Genomic DNA, 19,529 nt, shown 5'->3' with positions numbered 1-19,529 from the left:
AAGCTTATGGCTTGACATGTAATTGGTAAAATAAATGGATTTATTCAGTTAACGTGTCTTTTTTCTCTTTTACGTTCGACAAACACAATCATTTCAGTCCACAACGCGATCGCATAAACCTATTAAATACAAAATTGCCCTGAAATGTATCTCTGAAATGCCATTCAGTTGACTTTAATTGAAGGGAAAGAACATTCACAAGTCGTTGTCTCAGAGCGCCTGTCTATAGATGGTGTTTTATAGCTTCATAAAACAGGCCATAATAACACTGTAATTGCAGTAAATTCTCCTAAAACTGCTACTTCTAAAGAAATTAGTCAAGAAGAAATAACGATCCCGGGCTAATGTTTCACATATAAACCAACGATTTGAAGGTTGTGTACTTTTTTGTTTTAATTCGTGAAAGTGGTAAGAGGTAAAAAGAGTTCTCCTTCGAACATGAAACTCTTGGTTTTACATATGTTAGACCGACGAAGATCGTTCATGCGCCGGTAAAGGGCTCGAGGAAACAGGTACTCGCAAAATTTGAAGTTTTTTTTAACGAAAAAGTATCCGTTAGAGTTCCTCAATTGTCTCAAAGTATAACTCTCTTTAAAAAAAATCTAGGCGTTTTTCAAAATTGCCTTTGTTTCGACAAGCAATAGAAAGACAACAACTAAACTTATTAGTGTGTCAAACATTAATATGAAGATTTGGTGGGCCATTTCTTATTTAGCTTAACTTTGACCGTGTAGGTCCAAAACTAAAGCCTTGTGGAACTCCGACAATGCCAATCTTTATAAACTAAAAATGATAATACTTGGACATTTAAAAACAGGAATTATACTTCGCAAATCTGAGGATTTCCTTTAGCAAAACTTAAGTGTTTAAGTTGATAATCTGATCTGAAGCAATTTCATTACTCCGGATTTTTCATCAAAACTCTAGTCAGCTTCACAAGATTTTGATATCAGTGACTTATATTCTATTTCTTGAAACGAAAGTTTTCATCGTCATTTTCACTTTTTTTGCTTTTGTTTTTCGTTTTGTTTTTGTTTTAATGCGCACGATTTATATATATATTAAATCCCTTTAGAAAATAAGTGTTTTGTCATTTGTTTTAGCCTTTTTAAGTTTCATCCCAAACGTAAAGGATTTTCCTTTTATATTTTGGAAACTAATAGTCTTTAAGCGGGTTGGTTCCTAGTTTTGACTGTAATATATCTCTGTAAGATAGAAGAATTGCCCGCACGATTGAAGTTTACTCAAGAATTACGACCATGCAGCCTCTGTAGTAGGGATTATCTGATAAAAGTTAGAGATAAACTGCAAGAAGGAAACTGTCTTTTAGTGATAAAGTACGATTTGTGTCTTTCTTTAGTTCTAGTCCAAAATTATACTCGCTTCTTAGAAAACTTAAATAAAAACAAAAGACGCAGGAATCTGGAAAAATTGTTTGGATTCAAAGTTCAAGTGTGGTTTCTTTACTAAAATATCTCATCGTTTTTTAAAGACTAGTTTTATTGTTCATTTAAATAAATCAAATTTTCTGTCATTATCATGAAATTTAGTAGAGCAATAAAATTTTCAATAATATATATTAAAATACGGAAGTACGTTTTTGAATGAATCTGTTTAATTGTCATTTTTCACCCGGACAGGTGCACAGTTCTTCTTAAACAAGCAACGTACGATCTTTACTTTACCCTGTCACAGAACTCTGTGTTAACTCAAATTTAATTTCGCTCTGTAATAATTCCTTTTCTCTGCAAGACTTTAAATTGATTTAATTCTAGGCCGATAAGATCAAACACTTTAGTGATTTCTAGTCTTGACATCTGCTGGATGCACTTGGCTTAGACGCTTGTTTAAAGACCTTTCAATTTAATATCTTGTCAGGATTTGCTAAAAATCTCACAAATCTCACCAATTTTAGAGTGGTCAAAAAAACGGTCAGTAACACCCATACCTGACATCTAACTCTAAGATTGGTCAACCAAAGATTGATGTGTTTTTTATGTTAGGTATACTCTTTACTAAACGATAAATTTTACCCTTAGGGGAATCTCAATGCCGGTAATGAGCCGCCATAAAACAAGCCAAAATGTCTCCAAAATTGCTCTAAAAGCGGAAACATCGAGAGACTAAATGCGAGCTAAATAGTTTGTTATAAATCATGGAATATCACGTTTGTTTAAAACTAGTCCCAAATTGGCTGTTATGGGCCGAAAAAGCTATTAGGAATCAATTTTGATTAAACTGTCGCCAAAACGGCTCTAAAAGTGTAAACATCCTAAATCAGATCCTCTTCTGAGATAAACTCCTCTTGCTATACTCGGCACGGAAATCGTAACAGGTCCCAAAATGGTTGAAGATTTAGAGGGGGTAAATTAGTTTGTAAGTAATTAAAGGTCGTGCGCTGCCTATAGGGCTAACAGATGGAAGAGCTGAAATCTCTCTCACAGACCGGAAGGACTATATACACACCACAAACACGATTTTGATGTTTACTTATATCAATCCGATTTTTTACTTGCTCTGTTTATGATTGAATAACAGATCTCAGTTTACATAACAACAGTGTAAGTCCGTGAAACTTCACAAAAAAAAAAACAAAAAAAAACTCAAAAATAAACGAAAAATTTGATTGGTAAACAGTTTTGAAAAATGTTTTCATTCTACCCAGTAAGAGAAAAATGTTTTTTTTTTTTTGTTCTTTTTTTCCATAATTTCCCCCCCTAAGATACATAATATCAGTGTTCCGTAGCACGAAGTATTCTTACCAAAAATTCTTATTGTAGCTATTATTATTTGTAAAATTTACAAAATGCAAGCCTTTTTTCAAATTTTGTTTCATTTACGTTTTGTTTTCTTTTGTTTTCTTTCTTTCTTTTATTATTTTCACTGACAAATATTATAAATATATAACAAAATATAGCGATGTAATGCTAAACTTGCCCATGATGTCAATCTTTTAAATTTGGAATTTTTTCGCGAAGACGCGGCTGCATCTGGCTTACTAAGAGTCATTCTCGATGTTCGCTGGCTTGTTTTTGTCCTTGCATGGAATCAGCTAAACCTCTAGATTGTATTTGACAATCTCAAAAACTGCTACTAAGACGTCATGTCATGTTTATTACTGTAAATTGAAAAAAAAAATCATCCATTCTTGGCTTTGTTCAAGCAGTGTCTTTCTTCAGTCCGTATGATATTTCTATCTTTCTTGTATTCGAAGACTTTAAACTCGTGTTTTTTTTTTACACCGCGAATAAAAGAAAATTACGAAAAGACTAAATGAAAAAGACGGCGCTTTTAGTAAGGGCTATATTTTTCTTGAATAAACGGGCGTCACTTTTCTTTTAGTAAATTTTAACTGGGTGATCTCCTGCGGAGAGCACGATCTATCAAAGTATACTCAAAAGTAAAACCCTGAGATATTTACAGATGGAGTAAAGTGTAGACTCCATAATACTTTTACATTCTTGTTTTAAACGACTGTAGATTGATAAAAAAAATCCCCTACCAATAACTAGCATACCGCCTCTGGAACGTTCGCATGAGATTTTTAAGTTTTAATGTTACAGTTAAAATATATGCCAAACTTTATTCGTTGAAAAAGAGTGTTGACGGCACAATGAAAAGAAAACTTAATATATCAAAGAAATTTTTTAAAGCTTTTATTTCTTATAAGCGGTGCAAAGTGGTGGAACAGCCTGAAGTAATTGTTTCTGTGTCTAATTAAGAGTTATTGCAATGGCAATGCTAAATATTGGCCTCCTGAAACAAAGCATTTGGCATACGACAGAAATATATAATGAATTACCTTGTGTTCCTTAGTATACTATCAAGAATGAAACACCCGTAGTAGTAGTATTTCTAGTATTGGTCGACTTTTTTTTACGATAAAAGGAATATAACTAAAACAAATACGGGGTAACAGTTTTCCTTAGGAGTTAAGGGTTTTTTCGCCTTGGATAATTAGCGTGCTTTTAAGTACAAAAAGACTTTTTCGAGATGAAAATGAAATTAATCCTAAGATATACACATGACTGACTAGCCATTTGGTTTTTTCCCTTGCTCTTTTCTGATTCTTCGAATTGAATATTCTCAATAAATTACATGATTGATGATACTGAAAACCTCAATTCATAAACCTAAAGGATATTTATTTTGTAACAATAGCTTTGGTTAAAGAATTTGAAAAGAGTCGCTTGCATAAAGGAAAGTATCTATTTGTTGTAAAGATCTTAGTATTATATTAAAAAAGTGAGGTCTTTTACCGACTATTTTATTGATATCAAAGATTGAGCAAAACAATGATTTCGTAGTAGGATCTTGTACTCATTCATGCTAAAAATAACATTAGAACTTATACTCAGTTCTCAGTAAAACATTTTAAAACCTCCAACTGAGCTCTCATGTATTCACTTTAAAAAACTTTATATATCTCATGCTGAGCGTACTTCTCTTACGAATAGGAATATCACCATCTGCCTTAAAGAAAGCAGGGAAACCTGCAGGTTTACTCGCTCCTCTCAAAGCTCCAGCACGAAAACCCCTGCCCATGGCACGCTATGAACATTCTAGAGGAAAGCCCTTTGAATGCTTATGGGAATCCATCTCAATGCTATTCTTTCACAGCAAATAACAAACCTGTTGGCTTCGAGCCTTACGAAAGGTTTTCTCGACAATTTTTGATTAACAAAAAAAAAAAAAAAACAACAACAACAAAAAAAACCAACAAACAAACAAAAAAAGCAGATCTTGTGTGTCCTTAACTGTTATTGTTATTACAATTTTAAAACATATACTCATAATTCTAGGATCATAATTTTCTTTTCCTTTTGTTAAAGGAAAACGATTTTACAAATGGATTATTGTTTGTAATATCATCTTCGATATATTCCTAGAGGTGGTATTTTTCTAAACGTTTAAGAAATGACACCCGAAGATGTTTTGTTTCAAAAAGCCGCCACACTCAAGACTTTGAGACTTTTGTCAGTCATTTGTTACCATGAAAACTTATTTTAATTCAATAGATCTCAAAAAAGGCTTTCAACAAACGTGGTAGTGACCGCTCGATAAGTAATAATAAAAATTCCAGACCTCTTTACGATACTGGCCGACTAATGCTATATTCAAATACCACTATTCTGTTATTTCTATTCTCTTATTCATTTCTATTATTCTTGCGTCTGCCGATGAAAGCGAACTAAAACAAAAACGTGGTATATGCCTTAAGGCTGTTTAAACTAGAAGATCGAATAAAAAATGCAATCGATAGCAATTTTTTTTTCAGTGAGAGCGACACTATAATTTAATAAAGAAGCCGTAAAACTCGGGGGTATTTGATATAGTTATAAGAAGAACTTCCTGGTTTGAAATTGGTTCTAGAGTTGAATATGCATGTTTATGATATTAAGGTAAAGATGCTCTTCAATTAGCCGTTACTTAGCGCTATGTCTTTACTTAAGAGAGGTGGAGGTGGTTTTAAGAAAACTTGTAAAAATATATCCGCTTGTGAAGTTTATTTTTGTTACAAAAAATTTTTGGAAATACAATTAGCTATTAAGATATAGTACTGTAATATTTAAAAAATTCTTCCCATTTTTATCAATTTTCATTTATGTTTTTCCGCGTTAAGACAAAAAACGCAACAAAACGTGATACCTTGAGGCTATATATGGGTGAAGTTCAAAAAAAGGAAATCTTTTTCAGGAAAATATTGTTCACCAAGAATCAAAGCTGGAAAACCAATAAAAAACTAAAAAAATTTTCAAAAAACCTATGCGGAATCCTGAAAAATAAAGACTACTTAGGAAAAAGAGCTAAAGAAAAATGAAAATTCGGAGCATATTCTCATTTGTGTAAAACTTTGGCAGAATATTTTGAAAAAGATACATAGGTATAGAAATGTACGTTTTTCGTTTCATATTAATGTAAATTGTATTAGCCTATTAAACACCAATCTTATTGGTTTTTATAGGCGAGTAAATCTTGCAGCAACCCTTGAATTTCTCAAATCGTTTCTTTTCGTGCGTTTTTCTTTGGTTTTAGATTTGTTGTGGTCGGAAGTAATATTTAGTATTTCGTTCCATGACTACCAAAAGGTTTGAAGAAAAGGACAACTATATGATCAAGTCCAAGCAATGGCTTTTGTCCCGTTCACTTGAAAACAACCGTTTCTAGGAAAATCACTATTCAAACTGTTATTAATAACTGCATGAGAAGTTCATTGTAATTTGACAGAGGAGGCTTAAGTACCTAACAGAAACGCTCTAGCAGGTTGTATTAATTTTTGGCCGGTTTGTTTATGCTAAAATACTGAGCTAAACGTGAACTCCGGCAGACTAAATATCTCGTGAACTAGTCCGTAGATAAAATCACAACACATGAGCAAGATATGGAGACTGGTTTGTAAAGAACCTCTAAGAAAGTTTAGGATTAAGATTAAGTCACTAAGTTGCAGACTGCCTCCTCTGGCCCCTATCGCGGTGTATTGGATCGATCTCTTTGTCAGTGACGTCCAAAAACAACTAACCATAAAACCGCTTTGATTTTAGCCAACGTTTCTAATGATAAGATTCACGAAAGCCAAATCCATTTGCGTTACTGTTTTCCAGGGCTTTTCACTAATTCTGTAGCATTTTTAAGAGTAATTATTGCATGTTAATGAAACGAGAAGTTACTTAACCCTAGTGTTGCTTCAAAACTGGTGTGGCTAACCGCAAAATAGGCCTCGGTTAGTTATCGCAAGACGAGAGAGCTCCAAATCCATCTAATGGAATAGACCTTCACGTTTCCTCGCTATATAGCACTAGTACTTTAATCCCAAACTTGATTCAATATCTAGGTGACTCGCTCACAACTTAACTGGACAAACGAGTACGAACATAACACGATCAATGATTTCGAATCTATTCATATTTTTAAGATCTCTTGGGGTTTCGAATTTCTGATCTTTTTCAGTGTTATAAGGGATTGTTAAGATCTAGCAAGTCTGGGCTTGAGCCTTGTAACTGAAGCTCCTGCTTATCAGAGTACACAAGAGAACAAAGGATCTAATTTCATTATAACACGGCATATGAATAACAAAAGCGATGATAAGGCTTCTGTTTGGGTGAGCGTTCAATGCGAGGGCTGCCTAACACTTCTACCCTCTGTCAGATTGTTATCAATAATCTCTACAACTCAAAACCCGCAGGCATTAGACCTATTCTCTTGTTAGTTCTCACAGATTTGGATTTCAATTTCAAAGGTAACCCTATAAAGTCGTAAGCCAAGGTATTAGTAAGAAAGATCCAAGTGCTAATTCCTTAATAAATATGTAAATATTTGTAGATGTTATTGTTGCGGTAAATTAGAGGGAGGAGTTGTTGAGAGGCCAACGGAAGTTAAAATGTATTAAGAACAACAAATTATTGAGCGAAATATTGGAATTTGCTCCGCTTTTAACCACCAACTTCTGTGTTCGTTCCTTAGAATACACTTCCGGATGGTTTGTAATAAAGGCAGCAGTGCCAAAAGGATTCCTCAGTAAATAGCAGGGGTTATAATAGACATAGCAATAATAACAATAATAATTACGAGATCAAAACAATTGGAAAGGTCCTTGACATTCTTCTGTTTACGCATGAAATATACTTGAAATCATTTTTGAGAAGAAGAGTTTTCATAGAAAATATTTTTTAAATCAAAAATATTGTTATTTTATTTGTCTCCCTTTGTCACTTTTACTTTTTACATCTAAAACATACACAAGGTTTTTCAGTTTTCAACTAAATACTTCTCGACTTAAACACTTGGAATAATAACGTCCTTACTATTAACATCATTCTTTTCCTTTTTACATTCATTCCAAGTTTATAAGAATTCGATCTATTTTGATTTGTGATATAACAACATGCCAAGATGAGTTTTGATCAGGATGGTTTCAATACCGTTTAGTTAATGACATTCTAAAGCACCTGCTAGTTCGAAGCGGGCAGTTTCGCGATAACAGGCCACCAAGGTCTGCACGCTTTCAAACACATGACACTCTTTCCCCATTTTTCCCGCTTCCCACGAGTAAACCAACCATGTTGCGCCTAAATCTCTAAGCAGTTGCCATGAGAAGTTCTTAGCTCTGAAAACATTCTAAAAACCTAGGAGATACTTTGACATCCATGGACTGAATAGTCACATCTTCAGAACTGAAATTACGCAACAAAATTTCTTTTTTTTTTATATATACTATAATTCTTAACTTTTGACTCCAAAGCTAACTGAACTGATTAATCAAAGGCGTTGGTTGAGTTCATTTAAAGTATTTGAAATAAAAAATGTAATTGGTTGTCCTATACGTGGAATAGCATAAAATGTCTTCCAAAATACTATGAACTAAATGAACTATTGAAGGGCATCTACACCAGGCTAGTTGATGTTTTTTTCACCCGCTAACACAATACCCTATTCATTAGTCCTATATACTCCTTATTGTTAACACTTTTCATTTAGTTTTGGGATGGGAGGCATTGTTAAAGCCTTCATACAATCGACTTGGACTTAGGCTTTGATTAAGAATTTGTTTTAGTTGTTTTCGATAATTCTCATGGGAGAAAACTGAAGACGAAGGCGGTACTGTTTTTCTTCTTGTCTTGTATGAGGCGGATGATCGCGGGCGTTACGTGGTGCCTGACCGGTGTGAAATGATATCTTGACTTAAATGTTTTATATCCGTTTGATTCGAGACCATTGCACGAATTTGATTCGAGAGTTGATAATATCGATGCTTAGTTCTCCAGTGTAAGAAAACTCTTTAAGGTCTTAAGTCTTTGTTTCCTGCTGATCTGTTGATTTGAAAAGTATTGAAAATGGAAAGGACTAATTTTTGAATGACTTTTTGGAAGTAAAAAATATCCCTTCCTCCACAGGAACATCAAAACTACCTCTGAATATTCACGATGGGTGAAATGCTTCAATATCTTAGTGAACAGATGTCAATTTTTTGTCTCACATAAAAAAACATTTATTCTTAAGCAAACAAAGTAGCACTGGTAGCGTAGAACCATGAATGGAAGAATAACCAGAGACTGGTAGTTTTTGGTAGTACTCCCGATAGTATTTCATATTTCGGCTTCAACCAAGTAGATAGGCCCTTGAGTTGATAAATGACAGCATTTGTTAGGGGACTTATTCGAAACGCCACTTGCATGCCACTCATCAATTCTCTCATTTTCCCTCGAATTTTGTTCATACATTTGCAGGTTTGCCTCTTGAAAGAGTTGCATTTTTTATTGTTTCTTTAATTTTACGAACAAACTTGCATGTTTCATCTTTGTTTATCGTCAAAAGAAAAACCGATCGTAAATCATACTATACTTCTTTTTTCCCCTCATTTAAGGGGCGGTAGTTCTAGAGAATTCTGGATTCAACATTTCAAAACTTTCCTTTCTTGACTTATTTACGCTGTTTGAATAAGTTTTTCAGATTTCACTTATTAATAACTTAAATTTGTGTGTAAAACGTTAATTTCTGTGTGTAAAGCTGTATTGGGAGCTTTTAGGTTAATTGAGATCCTTTCAATAACTAATAATGCCCCTACACCAGACATTTCAGGGGCCAGGTGACGTATGTCACGCTTGTCTGGCTTTTTACATTATTTATTTTTATTGACAGTGACATTTATAAATACCCTTAATTCAAAGGCTTTGCATCAGTAGTGATGAGTACGCTAGCAATGCAGTCACCACAAACTTACCCGGCTTACTATGGTGGCGGTTTACAGAATAAGGAACCCCAGAACCATACCAATCCTTTGGATTTTTCTTATTCTCAGTGTCGTATGCAATCGCCCAGTTACTACAACCAAAATGCACTGCCGAATTTTATGTCAATGTCACAAACAAGCCATAACGCGCAAGTTAATGGATACAATACAGAACCTGTTCCTCCGTTCCAACATGGACAGTTACCCAACCAAACCACCGCCGAAACGAGTCCTGTGGACCACGGCCATCAGCCGTACTTCCCAAATCAACAAGAACCTAACCAAAATTGCTCGTTCCATCAGTACGCTTGGCTGAAGAGCACCGCTCCTGAAAATTGGTGGCACAACGCTTCTTCAAGTAAGGCTCTACTCCTTTTTATTTATGAGAGATGGCTTATAGTCTTTTGTTGTGCTTTCGTGATTCTTGCAAGCAGCATAAATTGAGGGATCTTATACTGCAGTCAGCTTATTCGAACTCTTGTAAGGAATGGGCGACTTGTTTTGTTAAGTTTTCCACCACAAAATACATCATTCTTAATGAAATCTTCATGAATTGTGCCTTCTAGATTAGACACAAACCTCCACTCCAAAGTCGATCGCTTTTACACACAATATTTAACTTAATTTAGTGATTTAAACGTATACGTATTTAAGTCAGACGATCTAACGACTTTGTTATTGATGGGCATTTTTTTCTTCTTTTTTTGCGTCGCTCTACTTATAATTAGCCAACGCTTGGAGTAACCGAACCGAAGGCAAGCGTAAAAGGACCGCATACACGAGAAAGCAGCTCCTTGAACTAGAGAAGGAATTCCATTTTAACCATTTCCTGACGAAGGAGCGAAGATCGGAGATGGCAACACAGTTAAACTTGACAGAACGCCAGGTTAAAATATGGTTTCAAAACCGACGAATGAAATGGAAAAAATGCAATGCCCAGGCACTTACGAAAACCAAGTCACCATCAAGCGCAACGGGTGGAATGCCCTCTTCAACTCGACAGGATTTACACATGACCAACAGTACATCAGCCTCGCAACTCAATGCAGACTCCCTCGGCAACTCGAACTCACAGATTCAGAACTGTATGGGCTTTAGAGGTACATAGATACGCTCATTTTTTACTCAGAAAAGAAATGAGAAAATACAATTGACAAAAAATTACAGGTTATTTGAAAGATGAACTAAAGAGTAGAGTAACATAGCTTATAAGGAAATAGAATTTATCTCAGCAATGAAAAAAGAGAAAATACCTAAGAACTGCTTTGATGACGATTGGTTATTATCGACTAGAACAGACCGTAATTTAAGGTTTCTTTTTACAGTATGTGAATAGCAGCTTATCTTTTCAAGTTATATCTATTACTTAAGTAAGGTTTCAGAGGTTTTATCGTGACTGAGTGAGCGAAAATAACCCTGTATTTTTCAAAAGAAGAACTTTCTATTTAACACACACGCAGAAGAAGAAGAGGCTCTTTACAAAGTATGTGAATTTGAACTGTATATAATTGTGAATAAACCCAAATTGTTCCAAAAATGACTTGAAGAAGCTCTAAAAGAACCTTTGATATTATTGAAGTTTTAATTCAATAAGTGCAAGAACCTTCTTAGATCTTTGAGCAGTGTCCAAAAACTGTGTCGAAACAATGAAACAGGTAGAAGAAACACCGGAAAACTTAAGAAATGGTACTTGATTTCTCTTTATTCGATAACCCTAAAGAACTAAAAGCTGAAGTAAGTTGGTTGTTTTCGATTAGATGTGGTTTAAAGTACACTGTTGGACTGGCAACGATTCGTAAACTAAGTCAGAAGGCTGTTCTACCATTGATATTTTACCATTGTTTTCTTTGAGAAGCCTTAATCTCGCTTCAGAATTTTTTCCTTTCTTATCAAATTGGTCAGTGTTGTTCTGTGAGGCATGTGAAAGGCTTTTAAAGGGGGGACAAAAACTTCTTGACTCGAAGGTCTCCGTGATTGACCTTATTTTTGCTTGTAACTTTTAATGGTTTTTATACTATAAATGGAGTTTGGTATCTTGTGTTAATCAAGAAACCGTGGACACACTATTTGGAGATATACAATTGTAGGGTGAGACATCGCTTATTGAATAGAGAGCATTTAACTAACGCTCCTCCTATTTTCCTCCACGAGCGATACTGATCTTGACTTGAACATCATTCCTAAATATACTATTTTAATCCATGTAGAGGCTGAAATGCTTCGAACAAAGAATCAATCCTTTGTTCCTTGAACCATGATCGTCATTTTCCCTTGGTTAGACTTTTGAGTAGATGAAATGTTAGTGAAAGGCATAGATGATAAGGGATTTTGGACCTCACCAGTACAAGTGCGAACTACAAGGTGTAAATTCAAATCCTTAGATTTCTGCTCAAACAAGTGTGAAAGTGAGGTGTTGAGACAGTGCAAATGCGAAATCTTAATACAATATAATAGAGAATAGTCAATCACAGGACAAAGACTCCTAGCCACAGTAAAATTCAAGAGAAAACTCGAGCTAGTATTATCATCAACAAGACTACTCAGAGAATAGCATCTAGAACAACTTGGCTGTGGATATCGGTCCACTGTAAAATGATCGCAAACTGATCTCACTTGCCGCTAAAATATTTAAAAAGAACTATTTAAACTGTACAATAATTTCGAATATCTAATGATATGTAATAAATCAATTGTTCTTAGCTGCCGTAAATGGATTATATAACGTTTTTAAAATGTCTTTACACAATGCTCGGCCCCATATTTCACCTGTCTCTCACTTCACTTTACATCGCGAGATTTCGTCTTTCGTTTTCGCTCGGTGCGACACCATAACCACTCCCGCCATTAAACAAATTTTTGTTTTTCACATCCTTCATAGGAACAGGCTTTCTTTCACATTATACATCGAGCGAGAATTTACGGTGGGAAACTGTGGCAACAGTTAGGCTTATTACTTCATTAGTTTTATTCTGTCGACTGACCCATGAATCAATGCTTTCGGTATTATTCACCTTCTTCATTACTGATCTTTACAATTGTATAACTCTATAAAAAATTACTATGTAAATAAAATATTTGCCATCTCAGACTTCAACAGCTCTCTTATTTATTTATACAAAACTAATACTTTTTTGAGTTTGGGTATTTCAGTTCAATGCTAATATGTAAAAAGTTAATTTTCTTTTAAAGCAAATAGAGTCACCTGCGAACAATCGTCGCCTTTGATCATTTAAAAAAACACACACAAGTTTTATGGCAGTTCAACTGTATTTATTTTACAATCATTTAATGTTTTTCTTAGTAATGACAAGATACACTGTTATGAGATTCACAAGCTGGTCATTATTCGACTTTGAAGATAAAGCTTTTAACAAATCCCATTAAATATTAACTTCGTCTTTTCCAGTCAGTTTGAAGCCTCAAATAAGACAAGTTAAGACAAGTTAAAGGTTCTTGTACTACCAATTCGTCCAAACACTTCCTTCCTACATTTATAACGGAAATCATGACGCGATACACTATTGATGATTTCGAAATACGCTCGATTCCACAAACTCCTTTTTACATAATCCAGTCTTGTAAACCAATAACCAAAACTTGCATGCAAACTATTTGTTTTTTGTCTGGAGCTTAAGTTTAATAATAATGTTCGAAATGAAATTTCATTTTTTGATTGCAATACAAGTATTTTTTCATTGACGTTTTTATAGCGTGAAGTGCATAATTTAGAAGTTACACAAGTATATAGAACGATGAGCTTCAATCAAGTGACGAACTTTAAAAGCCTTAGTCTAATCTAATAAGAGGGCTAACATACTCTCACTCGCTCTCATTCTTTGTATTGTCAGTTGACAAACTGAATGAGTCGCTAGATGGAAGTGTTTCGAAGCTCTAGAATAGGGCAACGAGTCAAAGTACCTTGTCACCTGACTTCCTTAGTCTCTAAGTATCAACAAACTTTTCAAAACCCACTACTCCAATGCAAATTGCTTTAAAAACCGTTTGACCGGCTCAAGCTTGAGTATAATCACATCACCCATGTGTGACTATTTTTATGGGAACGTGGATAAATTTTCCGTTAATTTTAGTCTTTTTATTCAATAACCGTCTCTAAGTGTCAACAAACTTTTCAAAACCCATCTACCCACTACTCCAATGCAAATTGCTTTAAAAACCGTTTGACCGGCTCAAGCTTGAGTCTCGTCACATCACCCATGTGTGACTATTTTTATGGGAACGTGAATAAGTTTTCCGTTAATTTTAGTCCTTTTTATTCACTGACGACACTGAACCACGTCCTAAGGCAAGAAAAAACCCATCCTACCATGTAAATTCCCGTTGATCCAATTCACTATTTCTGAAATGAAATCACTCTCTTGGAGTAATACAGTAAAAGAACGCTTCGATTATACAACAGACTGTTCACTTAGAGTTGGTCGAAGCTAGTCTAGATTGGTAGAAAAACAATCTCCATTCATATCTCAAAGGATGGAGTTACTAAGGGAGATGAAAAGAAAGTTTCTCTCTGTTGTAGCCAGAGTTTGGCTTTACTGTGGGGAGGCTTAGCCCTAGGAGACACTTGAGCTTGTGACCCTCTTGAAGCCACGATTTTGTGGTTGACAGACCTGTTATTAAGCCACTCAACCCATTTGTCATATGTCAACAATTGTGAATGTAGAAAATAGAGCACTCTTCAAATGTAGTAGTAGTGCTGTCTTATGGGATGAAGTTTGACGTGAATACTTTGGATGGCTTACAAGTGTCCCTTCTCTGCAAACATATAACTCAAATCTGCTTCCTCAACAAATACAAGTCTTTTCAATGCTACAAGGGGATTAGGCTAATTCTATAGAACATCAAACAAAAGTTTTCAAATGACTGGAAATTAAGAGATTTATCTCAATGTAAGTGAACTTTTTTAAGTAAGTAAAGGGAGAGGGGTCCCTAATACGTGTACGATGTTCGCATGAAGTATATTTAACAAAAAAAGTTGATCCGAGGTTGGCCAACTAATGGACGAAGAACAATATTCTTTTTGTTCCGCATTGAGTAACTAACAAGAGGTAGTCCCTCCTCTTTGTTATCTTTCCTAAAATCCTTTTATCAGTTTCACATGGGTGAGCGGTTCTGTTCTGTCTTCTCTTGCATTGGTAATTGTGCAAATGTAGATTCAAGTGTCGTTAATCATCAAATACGTCAAGTTAAAACGCTGTACCCTGAACATGGAGTACTATCAATTAACGTTCTGGATGACGGTGTTTCGTTAGATTTCAGAAGAAAAAACTTATTTTCTCGAACTAAGAAACGCATCGTGAGTCTTCCAACTAATCACTAATGGCCAAAGTATATTGCTTACGTGTTAGTGAGACACGCCTAAACGCATGCAAGATGCATCTATCAGTTTACTAGGTTTGAAGTCGTCCTCTTCAAACACCTCTTGACTCTAACCGCAAATTTCAAGAAATCTTATCAATTGATTGCGATAATTGATCGCAGGGTGTGCTCGGGGGTAGGTTTCTGGAAAGCAAGACTATTGCTTTTAATAATTCCATGATCGGTTATTCTGCTACGGTTTATTCAACGAAACCATCACCAGAAGATTCCGATATTGTATTTCCTGTTATATTGAGTGCCGCTACAAACCACAAGTCAACTGACATCAATCTTTAGTTGTCGAAAGGCTACTCGAAGATTACATTACTATAAAAGTCTTTCTTTATTATGTTCTGCTTGAATACAGACTCTTGGTGTACAGTTTTTAGTCACTCGGCCTGTCTGTGGGTTGCGTTCTATTTATTCAATCATATTGCGTGATGATCTACCCTTGGGATCTTGTTTTTCTCATTTGACATTCAAAGAAAAAGCGGATTATGAGACTTGTCGTAGTTTCGTGGTTGGTTGACGATTTACGTATGGCTTTTGTGTCCTAAAGATCTACTTTGATCTGCTGTCAATCATATACCTCTTATTCATTATGGGACCTTTCTCTTCTTGTCTTCCCAAAATGGACCACGAAAATAACTAAAAATAACTTGATCAAACGCAATATTCTGAAATTCATTTTTTCCCCTGTTGAATCAAAATTACAAATAATACTTTTTATTTTCAAAGGATTTCTCATTTCGCAAATGCCTAAAATAAATAAAGGTTGACCATGGCGCTAGTCACGAATCGTATTGATACGGTCTGAGAAAAGGTGCAAGGAAGTGAACCTTGAAGTAAGAAAAATGAACTGAGATAAAATAAACTTCTAGCCTAATTTCCCGTCTTGAAACCTCTAGTCCAGACCCCTCATTAAATATTATCTCAGATATTTTATTTCATGACAATTTTTGTTGTTGAGTTTTGTAAATGAAATGAGCCGACAGCACAAATACCAGTTACTATGATTGATGCGGTCTGAGTGATTCGTCAGTCTCATTGTCCATCTAACACCCATGCAGTCCTATATAAGGTTGAGAAAGGTTGATAGCACAAGGCTGACTTCCAGCTAGATAGAAAATCCAAACTAGCTATTTCTGATCAAAAGTACACGATAAGATATAGCATGTGGGCGACAGGCCCTTTTCCCCCCTAAGGCACAGAGACGGCTAGCTATTCAAACTGGAAAAGGAAACTTGTTATTGCCTTTTTTATAAAATTTTCTACTTTTTATAAAATAGAAAAAAGCTTAAAAAAAAAACCTTTTAAAACAGTGTTTCTAGATCTTAGAAATAATTCAAGCTTCCTCCCAAATTTAGTACATGGACACAGAAATGTTTTACGTGTTTTCTTTGAACTCAGCGGGGGTAAAACAACGATAATATGATTCAACAAAAGCGTCGCACTGCCAACGAAAGCTTCCTTTCCAAAGGAATTTTAATCCCACAAGCGTTTTTTTTATGCGTCACTCTATATATAGGACTCGTTACTGGTCTGAAACCATTTTCCAATGCATGATCGCGCAAAATATATTTAGTCACTGTGCAGAAAGAACATCTTTTGGAAATTTTCATTGTTCTTTTTTGTTGCGCCTTGTTTTGAACTCTAAAAGCTGTACATTGCGAAAACAATAGTAGAGGCGTAGTCGGAGAAAAAGAGGCAACACGCACACTGACATCTATACCAAGATACGATAAACATAATGAATATCCAAAGATACTCTTATCAAAACTAGTCAAACTTTACGTGGGTCTGAGGTATTGAGAACATGGATTGCGGTGTCGTAGTCAGTGTGCTTAGGTAATATGAATAACAAACAGGTAGAAAATGTTATTAAGGGAAATCACCAACCATTTATCTCACAATGGCTGTTTTGTTTCCTTTAAAATCAGATCCTACAATAGTCTCTCTAAAAAGAAAATTACTCTTAAATGATAATTTTTTTTGTCATGGTTACGAGTGAACTCAAAACGCCTGCCGAAAGAATCAAAGATATATGCATATACGCGCACGCGTCTTGTCACCACTCCTACTTAATTGTTTGTACTCTTCGCTTCTTGAATTTCATCGAAATTAAGATGTTTTTCTAACGGTTTGTATTGAAACCTTAAACAATGAAGCTATAAAAATTATAAAAGGACGTAAACGGTTCAGTGGTGAGCAAATACAGACTCGTGTTGTAAGTACAACTATTCACGGTACTCGATCAATGTCTCGTTAACAATTACCAACTTTACTTAACAAAACCAAGGTTTTTAGCATAAAAACAATGAGCCCTCGGGCATTTCTCTGCTTCTGTTATATCATTCTCAGTAACTCACGAAACGTGGCTAGCTGATGCTCTAGAAGCCCATCAAAAGAAGTAATCTTAAATATTACTGTCAAGAAACCGGCTGCTTAATCAAAGAATTATGACAACTCACAAATAGTAAATTCAATCAAGCCGCGCTCACCAATACTTGAGAAATATAGATAGCGCGGGGAAAAATGATCAGCCTTTATAAGGACCTAGAACTAGGGGAAACTAAAGAGTGAATAAAAACTAGTAGAATTTAAGGGAAAAGAAATACGAATCTAGCAAGAAATAATAACGAAAACGATAGAGTGAGTTCAATAAGAGGAAATAGGTGGTCTTAACAGGAGAAAAAGAGAGAGAGATTTATGAAACTCTCCAACAAACTTTAGAATAAATATAAGATGAAAAATATAAGTAATATCAAAAAATAGAAAAACAAGGCTTTGGTGCATTTTTGGGACTAAAATGAGACGCTCGACTAAATAAGAAAACTAGGAGGAAATTGAAATACTGTACAAAACTAAAGAAAGAGATTCAGTTTATGCATGAAAAGAACTAAAAATACTACAAGAACATGAGCGCTTCCATGTACGTTTTGAACGATAAGAAATCTCCGTTTTTGGCGAAGAAAATAAATGTTGCACTAAATAATACAAAGGAAAATAAGAGAAAGTCCTATTGAAACTCTTACATAATATTAGAAATTAAAAAGTCGAAACGAAGACTGTCATAATAATAACACAAAGAAAAGTGAAAACAGTTTTCAGAACGAGGAAGGAGAAAGCATCTTTTCAAAGCGAAGCTCTAGTAGTTGGAAAGAAAAAAGAGAGACTGAAGAAAAAAAGATTCATTATAATCTAATATATTAAGTAATTGAACATAGAAACAAAAAATAAGAATAAAAAATACGAGAATTGGATTGACAGAAAGTAAAAAGAGATCTTTTTGGGGGCAGCCAACTGCAATTAGACTAAATTAGAGAGAATGAGAGAAAGAGAAAAGATTTCTAGTCATTAAACTCCCATCTAAGTAAATGATAGCCGAAAAAGAAATCTCAAAATAAAGTAACGATTGAATGAGCATTTCTAGTAAGCTAGAAGAGTTTTTGCCGTTTGGGAAGGATTTAAAAAAATAATTGAAATAAAAGACCACAGTGAAAGATGGAGAAAGCAAGCTTGTTAGTCGAAAATGGCACAAAAAGCAACAAAGAAATGTCGGGATAAAACGAAAAAACATTAAAATTTGACCCTCTTACGAATAAAAACTAATATTTTTTTCGAAGTATATTATTTGGATTGTGATAGTGAGGCTGAAAATGTAAATAAAAGCGAAAATGAGTGAAAAACCCAGAAGTCATAAAATCACACCAAAATAATGGAAAACAAAACTAGAAATAACAAGGAGATAAGAATGACAGCAATTGAATCTCCACTTTAGAGCATAAGAACTCTTTATGTTGTAGAACTAAGGCGGAAATGAAAATACCCAATTTATTAGCATTTTAGTGCGAGAGAAGATGTAAGAGGTTACTGGCCCTATCGAGAATAAATCCTAAGATCGAATTGGAATTTAGGATTTTTAATTTTCGTGGAGGGAGAAAAACTGTAGATCGAAAGGAGGATCGAAAGGCATCAACAACAGACTCGACTCATATGAACACAGAGTCCGGGAATCCAGCGAACCTGGTTTGCAATGATGAGCTACGAGGCAAGCGCTCTCACTGCTACAATCATTCGTGCTTTCGAGTTCTTTTAATGGACGCCAGCAAATGTACAGGTGTGTCGACTGCACACAGGCCTAGATATTTGTTCACTGTTGAATATCTAAAGTGATCACTTCTTAAAACGGGTTACTGGGATAGAACTATACTTAACCATGGTGAAACAAAAAACCTCTCAACTAAAATTTCAGTCACTGGCCAATCTGTTCATAGAAAAACCTACTCATTAAACTTTGAAGCTTGCTTTTAAGGCTTTTATTATTAATATCAATCCAAAAAAGAGCCAGCTCTGCAGCGGCCATTTGCACGTTCAGTCTTTGTATTGCTAAGGTATTTAATTGTAGGCAAGAGTGATCTAAATGGTA

The 19,529-nt window shown here is 34.8% G+C and overlaps 1 protein-coding gene across 2 annotated transcripts; it reads left to right on the top strand.

Annotated features, from left to right (window-relative positions):
- Positions 1-398: 398 nt before the first annotated feature.
- LOC116291262 (uncharacterized) lies at positions 399-12,813 on the top strand. 2 transcript variants are annotated; one of them, XM_031698414.2, is made up of 3 exons: positions 399-512; positions 9,797-10,085; positions 10,456-12,813. In XM_031698414.2, exons 2-3 carry the CDS (start codon positions 9,803-9,805, stop codon positions 10,833-10,835), a joined length of 663 nt encoding a protein of 220 aa, XP_031554274.1. In that variant the 5' UTR covers positions 399-512; positions 9,797-9,802; the 3' UTR covers positions 10,836-12,813. The 2 variants fall into 2 exon arrangements, with proteins under 2 accessions (XP_031554274.1, XP_031554273.1); XM_031698413.2 differs by lacking the exon at positions 399-512 and having other exon boundaries at positions 9,665-10,085.
- The last annotated feature ends 6,716 nt before the right edge of the window (positions 12,814-19,529 follow it).

The sequence above is a fragment of the Actinia tenebrosa genome, unplaced genomic scaffold, assembly GCF_029948245.1.
Source record: "Actinia tenebrosa isolate PJP-AT-01 unplaced genomic scaffold, QUT_ActTen_1.0 PGA_scaffold12__29_contigs__length_12842862, whole genome shotgun sequence".
Lineage (NCBI taxonomy): Eukaryota > Metazoa > Cnidaria > Anthozoa > Actiniaria > Actiniidae > Actinia > Actinia tenebrosa.
The sequence above is the reverse complement of the archived record's forward strand: the minus strand, read 5'-3'. Positions and strand labels throughout refer to the sequence as shown.